General features: G+C 39.7%; 1 protein-coding gene across 2 annotated transcripts; it reads right to left on the bottom strand.

The window, feature by feature from the left end:
• Window positions 1-1,757: 1,757 nt before the first annotated feature.
• On the bottom strand, window positions 1,758-8,971 carry mob3a (MOB kinase activator 3A). 2 transcript variants are annotated; one of them, XM_030083584.1, is made up of 4 exons: window positions 8,756-8,971; window positions 5,764-6,341; window positions 4,082-4,284; window positions 1,758-2,355 (listed from the first exon to the last, which is right to left on the bottom strand). In XM_030083584.1, exons 2-4 carry the CDS (start codon window positions 6,179-6,181, stop codon window positions 2,326-2,328), a joined length of 651 nt encoding a protein of 216 aa, XP_029939444.1. In that variant the 5' UTR covers window positions 6,182-6,341; window positions 8,756-8,971; the 3' UTR covers window positions 1,758-2,325. The 2 variants fall into 2 exon arrangements, with proteins under 2 accessions (XP_029939444.1, XP_029939446.1); XM_030083586.1 differs by having other exon boundaries at window positions 5,764-6,236.
• Between the last annotated feature and the right edge of the window lie 1,063 nt (window positions 8,972-10,034).

Raw genomic sequence — 10,034 nt, 5'->3', positions numbered from 1 at the left:
ACACCATCATTAAAGATGATAACCAAGTTCAGCATCAGGGAAAAGTCAGCAGTTTGTTTTTTGTCCTGTGGCTCTTACAGTTCAGGACATTGCTGATGCAATGAATGAAAGCACCATGTGATGACTTTTTGAAAAGAATACCACAAGAGTGTGTTTCAGCTGTGGGTTTCCATGCATTTGGCATTTTGACAGAAGCAGGAAGAAGTGTGTCAGGATCTAGATGTAATTAAAGCTAAGAGACTTTGAAACTCAAAGAAGCACTGGGTCCCAACACTGGGGTCAACAGAGAGTAGAGAACAATGCGAAGCTTTCTGCTCAGTGGATGTCATATAATTGCATTTTTCAGCTTGGAGAACATGAGGCTGACTCTGGTCAGTGAAGATAATGGTTCACCTTGGACAGGTTGCCAGTCCATCACAGAGTAACAGACAAGAACACATCCCCTCTGTGTGGATTTGGGGATACGAAGTGAAAAACCCTCACATGCAAATGGATAACATGCAAATGCCACACAGAAAAGCCAGAGACTGGTCAAATTTTTGTGATAAGGCTGCTGATCACTATGCCATTGTAATTTTCTGAGGAGGGCACGCTAAAATAAACCATAAAACACTTTCTTTAATCCGAAGCCAACATGAGAAAGAGTATTTGATTTGATTTGATTTAGAGTTGTCCTGCATTACTTATACTTGTTCAATTGGTTTGTTAATCAGTTGTTCTCTTAACTATGATGTTTTGTCAAATCAGATACCTGCCAGAGAAAGAGAGGTCTACTATAGTGTGGACCGTTCTGACAGAGGATACCTTAGCTTTAATATGTATGACTGTTAATGCCTTGACCTGCACAGATAGAGCTGTGACTGAGGCGTCCTTACTTTTTCATCCCTCCTTTTGTATCATCATACAATGACCTCAAGCTGATCAATCATTCATGGAGTCCAGTATTATTGTGTTCTTCAACACTACAATGATTTGTGGACCTTGTGTTACTATAGATACACACTGTGCAGAAACTGTGGAGTTTACATGTGAACAGGTCACATGCTCTAAGCCCTCAGGTTGTTGCTTAATAGATATATGTATGTGTGTGTCTGTGTTTGCATCTCATTAATTACAGAAACCCTTTACCTAAACTACATAAACCATTGTGGGTGATGAATAACACCAAATCTGTCCAACAACATTGCTCTCAAAGCTTTTCCAGGCATGTTGACTCAACTCATTCAAAGCACAATGTTTTTAAATCACAGTACAGTCTGCCCTGTTTCTTATGTAACCGGCTTAGTTGAATCTTTAACCCGGATCGGTTCTCCACTTCCCAGCTTCAGGACTGTAAGTGGGACAGTGGTCAGATTTTATAAGAGCTGGAACAGTAACTGCAGGATAAAAGGCTGGAGTCTTCCAGACAGGCAGCTTTTCAGTGTCTGGCGCCTCCTGGTGGACACTATGCTGGGTGCACGCTGCGCCTCCGGGAGCTTTCCTCATGTGAGGTTCAGGTCTCGTGTGACTTTCAGCTGCCAACAGTACTGGCAGGAAATATCAGCACATTCGACATCTGAGAACGTGCCTGATGGCACAAGGCCCACACTGCAAGATAACGGAGCCAAAATGTTGACGTCTGCCTCGCCAGGAGGCTGGTGCTGCCCGTTGCCTACCCCTTTACGCTGTATCTAACATTTAAATGTTTCAAATGTATCACAATAATTTCAACTCCTAAAAAGTTCTTCAGTACATTAAATTATCCTCGGAAGCACAAGTAATGTTTATTTTTAATGATTTACTGTACCATTTTGTTAGCACTTCAAAATGAAAAAATTATCTTTGACTTGTAACACAAAATCATTGCTCAGATTGAAGAAAATGTAATACAGCTAAAAGTACCTGTGAGAACTAATCAAAACTATTCAAGCTGCAGCCTATCCCTGTAAATTTATACAGCCAAATGCAATATATGACAGCATAGAAATTACTTTAATGTAACAATATATTGATTTCATAGGTGTACAGTGAGAAATTGAACTATTTTAGATCATTTTAAAGAAAACAATAAGCATTATAACATCCTGGAATGATTGAGATTCAAATAGAAAAAAAGCATCATCACAAACATATACCTCTTAATACTGTGCTCCAATAAAATGTCTGAAAACTTTTCTTTAAAAGGAACAGAATGCCGCACATGACAGGGTTAAAACCTACAGTATGTGGCTAAAATAGATTACAGTACTTAAATATAAAAATAGACTCTGAATCTGTTTGCTCTTCTTTTTCTCCGATGCAGCCTTGGAGATGGACGGATGCATTTTGGCCCGGTGGGTCGCTTGCTCAGTGGCACATCCGGGAGGTCATCTCTTTCTGCAGCAAACACAAATGACATGCACACGGCACGGTGAGTCATACCAACACACACCTTTAAATTTTGCCAAAAAAAAGAAAAAAAGAAAAGAAAAAGTCAAAAACAAAAGGAGAGAGCAGCTTTAGATCAGACTGACCCACTTTTAGAAACATGACTGAGACACACATGAAGGGGCGGGGTCATAAATCAATACAATAATTAGCAGCCAGTGTTTTGACACGGCTGAACATCGGTGTGGTTAATACCGCCACATCACAACAGGAAAACCGTCAATTAGTTTCTGGACTAGTGACCTTCTGGTGTACAGTTTGAATGTTTTTCCTGTACACTGACGTTTTTCTTCTGAATAATTTCAAAAATATGTCTGGTAATGAGATTAGCAGCTTTTCTTCACTTTTCTTAAGCGTGAGAGTAAAGTTTGAACAATCAGACTTGATAGGTGCAGTAATGTAAATTTGAAGTTTTAAAAAATGTAGGCTCCCTGTCATACAGTGTGAAAATTGCACCATTACCCATGTTGCACTTCATGAGTGGTGGACTGGCAGAGGACAGTCACATGACCTGGTGGGCTACTTAACCACCAGGCACACAATAATTAATGGCCCCTTCAGGCCACTCCAATCTTTTCATATACACTGTTCGATTGTTTTAGCTGCATCTCTAGAGACGAGTCCCCTCAGGGAGTGAGCTGATCCCAAAGCTCAGGGAATGTCCTTAAATAACAAGCGTCCCTGCCTTGTCCATGCCACAATCTGTGAGTGCAAGAAAAACTTCCATATCCAAGAGAGGCTCAAAGCAGAGCTGCGACTCGTCCATATCAAGGGGAACCAGCTGGGGTGGTTTAATCGTCTGATTAGAGTTCACCGTCACCTCCCATTAGAGGTCCACCAGGCACATCCAGGGAGATGAGGTACCAAGGTGGGTGCTGGCGCTACATCTCTTTGGCTTTGGGAAGATGGGAGCATTGATATTTGGGCTTCTCTACATATTGCCACTGGGACCCTGTGTGACTAAGCGGGGAGTAAAACTTATTTAATAATGGATGAGTCCCGTGAAGGAAACTGGCTACTGTTTGTTAATCATGGTTTCTGACAGCTGCTTCTTCAAACAAGTATCAGGAATACAAACAATGGAAGTGATGAGCCCATATGATTTACGAAGACAACTATTTATTTGTAAACTTCACAATTAAAAAAGTTATGTAGTGATATACTACCACTATCGACACTATCAGACTGTCTTTGGGAAGTGCAGGCCTCGAGGTTTGAGGTTGCTGAGTGGGCTTCCGTTCAGAAGTATGCAACAGCTCCCACAGCCCTGCACTGCATCACTTCCTAGTGTGCATCGTTAGATTAAATATGAAATGAGCAGGTGAAATGCAAAGAACGTATTCCTCTATGGTGATCAATAAAGTATTCATTTATCTATATTTGGTTATTTCATCGTCATCTTGTGCAGGTGTCTTTCTCACTAATTTGAAGGAAAATTGTCTGTTTTTGACGAGCATGGAATGTTATTGATACTTTCTAATAAAGGTATTTTGTAGATTGTTGCACTCAAAACATCTTACGATGCTGTATGTGTGACTCGTGACCATGACAATACCTTTAAAATCTAAAAGTCAATTCAGACAGCACCCAGATCAGATCAACTCTTTGTTCACGGCAGAACTGTTTGTTCATGCCTTCGTCTCAATGTTTCCATCTTGACCTCTGTTTGACTCACCAGAGGCTCCAGCTCTTTGTGGTCCGTGAGGTTGAACTCAGTGACAAAGTAATAGAAGTGCTTGTAGCAGGTGTTAACGTGAGCCTCAGCCCCCATCTGGCTCACGCGGTCAAAGTGGTGGATGTAGACGTGGACAAACACCCGGAACAGACGAGACAAAATCTTCTTAGCCACTTGCATGAAGGTCTTAGGGAAGGGAGTACCTGGGAGACAAGCAGATGGAGATGGGAGTCAAACGGTGCGGTTAATACAAGATCAGATTTCACTGTTTACAACTCGGAAAGAAACACACTTGACACTCTGAGATGCTCCAGAATGTGGAAACTTATTTTGATTGGTGGCAGCTGTCAGCGGCACCTCGCACATGACTGGAAATCAACTGCGAGATAAGCTTCTGCTCTATCCAAGTGTTTAATTTAGTGTGTGGTTTGATTTGACTAATTCAATAATATTTGAGGAATCCGTTCCAGAGGACGAGTGAGTCAGAGGTCGTTACTATTCATATCCCCACTGTACATCGCGTGACCTTTTTTTTTTTTTTTTTTTTTTTTTTAAATCCATTGCTTGAATGTTTCTGTCGTCAGTCATCTGCTGAGCCACAGAGCAGGGCTTACGCTTTGAGATAACATAAAAACGAGAATGCCACTGCAGCAGATTAACCAGCTCTGTAATGTTTGCAATGTACAGTGCTGAACGTAATCTCATGTATGTGGCCTCACAGGCTTTAAGTCAGACAGAGGTCTTACATTTCTGTGGATTTTTATCTGCATTCTTTTTAATTATGTGTGGCATTTCATACATCCTAATCATTTAGATGAGTTTTCTGTTGTGTTTTGTGTGACTCCTGCGGAAAGGATTAGTCCACTAAAATCCCAATTTAAATCATTCATTAGATGGAAAAAATACAAATCCCTGGATATTGCAGTAACAGCTGTCATCTGCAAAACAATACAACCAATGCATGTGTAGAGGACTTTGTATAAAGCCCATAACTATTATTATTTCAAAATTTAGCCAAATTGTGAGTAAAACTGCGCTTCAATGGTTAGTGTTGTGGCTTCTAATAAAAAACGACTTAATGTGTACTCCGCATGTTGTCCACTTCCTATCTTTGTGAAGAAGAATTCACAAGGTGTTGGATTGTTCACCCACTAACAGGCAACATGAGCTGGGTTTAGACCGTAAGGCTAGTTTTAACCTACTGATGATGTGCTGTTTCAATAGTTTCCTGCCAACAGAATAAAACCATAAATGTGCCTTTATTTAATGATTGTAACATGCAGGTCACTGTGATTGTGAATATGAGTGTCTGTGTTTTCCCTGGTGGACTGTCCAGGGTGCACGCTGGTTTCACCCAGAGCCAGCTGGAGTTGGCTTCCTGCAACCCTGAATTGAACAAAGAGTTACAGAAGATGGGTGGATATTTTCCAGCCTATATTGGACAGTTTTTACACCAAGTATTATTTGGCCTGGGATGGACAGTTTTTTTTTGTTTTTTTTATAATAAATTAAATTATACTGTCAGAAGTCTACTAGTGCAGTCTGTGGACATTTATGAGTCGACGAGGGCTTTGTGTATGCTGCACAAAATCACAACACAAAAAACCCGCTTTGAATATCCCCCACAGCTAATCCTCGCTCTTTGTTGCCTATGTGTTGGAGATTAAAAAAAGCATACTTACCAACATTAGTGGGGAAGATGTTCTCATTGTTGATTTGTACCTCGATCCAGTCCATGAGCAGGCTCATGTATTTGGGGGCCGACAGGGCGGTGGGCCTCTTGTACTTGTGCTCGTCTTGCCAGCGGTATTCGTACTTGGGCCCGCCGGACATGACGGGACAGGTCTGATCGGTGCATGAGTCACTGATGGTGCCATAGATGAGGTTTATGCGGTTGAAGAAGTCGACCACGTGGACAGCCACCCAGTCGTTCAGGTCCTCGCCATGGGGCAGCTGCACGGCCTGCTTCAGGTCCAGACCGGCGTTGAGGGATGCCTGAGCCTTTTTGTGCAGCTCAAAGCGTTGCGTCCCTGGCTCAAACTTGCGCTTGGGCCGGAACGTCTTGTCTTTGTTGAAGACTTGTTTCAGGGCCATGGACATGGTCGCATGTGGTGGCGGTGGGCGATTTGTTTGAACGCTTCTGGTGAATTATTTACCGTCAAGACAGAAGCAGTCGGAAGGTTGTATAAACAGTCAGCAAGGTTTTTGTTATGGACCGTCGGTTGGTGTTTGTTTTAGCTTCGTCTGGGCTTCGGGGATCCTGTGTATGAGCAGGAGAGACAAATAAATGGAGGTAGTTTAGTTAGTAGCTGCACATTCACATTGAGATACTTTGTTTTTTGCAGAGGCTGTAATTTATACCACTGCGATCTAATGTGCTAACAAACAAGCTGCATTTCAAGCTGTATCACTTAACAGAAAATGTCAGATTACAGTGGAAAAAGCTCAAATTCAGCTCCCTATCACAGAAGGCAAAGAAAGAGGGAATTCCAATTTCAAGTTTTGAATAATTTTACAAAATTACTGTAGAGACTAGCTGAATAACCATCATTCTAAAAGTTTAGAATGGATCCAGCAGCTGAATTAAGGCTTCAGCAGTCATGCATGATTATATGTTCTGCTGGTCTTTTGAACTCACTTGAATCTTGCAAATGTGCTATACAAATAAATTTGACATTGACATTGATAAAAGTATAGCTGATCATCGTTCAAATTTTTAACTTTTTTTTTTTTTTGAACAATCTGTCAAAAGCACAACAACATAACTATTTTATCAGAATGTTAAAAAAATGATTAAAAATGTGAGTAAACCAGCAGGCTTGGGTTGGTACAAACCCTTCTAAAAAGACTGACTGGTGGTTATATATTTAACAATTTTCTGAACCTTGTAAATGAAAATGAGCTAAATGATCAAATAATAAGACAGCCAACAACAAATTGATAATGTAAATATTTGTTAGCAGTGACTAATTAATCAATAACTGTCAATGAAATGAAAACCTTATCATTTAATACTTGGGACTTGTTGAAAGATTGCCCAAAACCTGCATAATTATCACCAAGTTTGAGCCATTTGAGTACTCTGTTTATTAATTAATACCCAACATAAAACCAAAGAAATAGCTTCAGGTGATATTACAGATCAATGAAGACACAATTTGTTACTGGTTATACATGAATACATTTAAATTTGAAATGCAAACAGGAGAGAATACAGTCACCAGATTAAGTGACAATAAAAAAAAAAAAAGTGCTGTGTGCAGCCTCATTTGGTTGAGTGATTAATGAACTGATCATTGCATAAGTTCATCAGGGTTCAGCCATGCTTGAACATGCAATTTTTGCTGGGAAACTGAACAATTGTCAATGTCATGCACCAGAGAGTAATTCATAAGGCCCTTACAACTTAGTTAATAACATTAAAATGAATGATTCGTCTTTCTAACTATCGAAAACTATTTGATAAACATTAACCATATAAAAAAATGTTGAGAAGAAATTCTAATTGACTCCATAGGTGTGTATCAGGACAATTGAGAAGTGTGATATTAAAAAAAAACACTAAAAAACCAGGAACTTATTAATACATAATTGTATGAAAACAATACAGACTGATATAATAACATAAGCTTCAGCTACATATTGGGACTAATTACTTTTATATTTATTCAGTTGATTCTAATATGTATTAAAGTATGACTGTCTAGTGTCTACTTTTCTTGATCAGCATGTGAACCATAAAAAATAGCAAAGAAATCTAAATCAAACTGAGTCTCTCAGCATTTTGAATTAACACAGTCAGTTATAAGTTCCTCTATTGTAGAAAAGAAAACTAAAGCATCACTACACCCATTCTCTGTGAAATTGTTGGATAATACTTGATGATCGCGCCAAGAATTATTCCGCAGTTTTTTCAGCTCTATCAGAGTTAAGTCCATCTTGAGGCATTTGTGGGAACTTGTTGAGGAATTACACAACAATCTGCCCCAGATATGCATCACTGTAGAGAAGTGTAAGGAGCTTTAATCTGAGAATAACCTATAATCTATCCTGACAACACTCAAAAGAATAGGAGGTAACAGTGGAAAATGTAAAGAAAATAAATATTGATTTAGGTTTAATTGAATTTGAATCACGTAGTTTATGTATGTTGATTCTGATTAGAATAAACAGGAATTTCTTGTTGGCTTGATGTCAATCAGATAGATTTTAACATTAAAGATGAAACATGGTGTCTCACCGAGTCATTTCCTATTTCAACAGTAATTCAGCCGTGACATCCAGATTATCCAAAATGACAATAAAGCCAAGTCTTTTGCAACTCAACAGGACAGCCGTAGGATTTTTTGCAGTCCGTAACAAACACTCGGTGAGTGAAAATGCAGATTTTGTCCGGTTTCGAGGTCATTTTCCGGTCTGAAAGCAGCAGATTAAACTGCGGCGCACATGACGACTGTACCAAGTTTACGGGAGACGTGACGCGCTCACTCGGCCAGACTTGTTGCTCTCTAAAACACACTAAAACCAAACTAAAACAACAAAACGACAACACATACACACGTTATTTACAGGTACCGCTCAGCACATGTGAGGATCAAAGCCTGTGAAGACAGCCGTAATGTCGGGCGGCTGTTTAAAGACGGACGGTGGAAAAAGCCACTTTGATGAACTTACTTGTTCCGCCTTCCTGTTTCCTTCGCTCTTTTATCGATATTTTACCGATTTCTGCTCGATAGCTTCACGCCGACAACATGCTCCAACTACATTATGAACAAAGCGGACCACACATGTTGTAGAATTGTTGATAATTCCATAAACATGTCAGTACAATTAAGAAACTAAAGGCTGACTCCTCCCTGCTAAACGAAAAGTACACCACCGGGAAGCTGCGGCTTCACAGGCAGCTTCCGGCCGGGAGTTTCATAATAAAAGTCACAATCACATCAACAAAGTAGAAAACACAAGTACACACGTGGTATATGGAGCATAAAAGGATTTCCACCCTGATTCAAAGGTAATAAGGCTTTCCTTTTGTGTCTTTCTGTAGTCTCTCGTGCAGGTTTGTGGCCACGTGGTGCAGTGATTTGCAGTCCAGCCTTTCAGTGAAAATATTACTCTGAGTTTGGGGAATTCTATGTGCATGAATTCTCCCAAGCTACTCAGGTTTTCTTACAGTTCAAAAATGTACATTTGTGGTCAATTGTTGAGTCTAAATTTGTAATAGGTGTGTGTGTGTGTGTGTGTGTGTGTGTGTGTGTGTGTGTGTGTGTGTGTGTGTGTGTGAAGCCTGCCTTCTTTGATTGACTGGCTGCAACCTCCTCTAAGCCTAGGTTTTAAAAGGCAGCATATAGATATGAATGCAAAGATGGAAAGTGTCTTTGTCCTATACTTTCCTGGTCATTTCGTGTTTCTCAGCTTAACAACATCTGTTTGTGTTCACTTAAATCAGTTTATGACCATTCTGCTGCTGTTATGTAGAATTTTATCATCAAGGGGTTTTGTACCATAATGTTCATTTTGTGTATTGGTGAATATTTGTGAGTGTTCAAACATTTTTGATCTTGATTTTTATTTCACTTTCTAGAGCTTGTGGCATTTATATATTACATTTTAGAGAAATAGCCTTTCTGTCAACAATGTGCCCATTATTGTAGTCAGTTTGAGTTTTTGGTATCCAGTGTCTTTTGAGCCTGTGGATCAGAAAACCTATATGTCTCCAAAACGCTTTCAGGAATCCTTTCATATTTTCAAAGACATTGCAGAGAACTACACACTGGGGTGGAGGTCCTGGTCTAAAGGTTTTGGCTGATATGAGGTGACAGTATGGACAGAAATAGCTAAAGAGACCTAAAACAAATTGCTCCAAGAAAACTGAACTCACATTAAAGATTCCTTGTTTATTTAAAATCGGATAAATATAATAAACGTCCTTTAATACTCACTGTATAACTTC

Source organism: Salarias fasciatus, chromosome 23, assembly GCF_902148845.1.
Source record: "Salarias fasciatus chromosome 23, fSalaFa1.1, whole genome shotgun sequence".
NCBI lineage: Eukaryota > Metazoa > Chordata > Actinopteri > Blenniiformes > Blenniidae > Salarias > Salarias fasciatus.
Note: the sequence above shows the minus strand (reverse complement) of the source record. Positions and strands in the feature narration are given on the sequence as shown.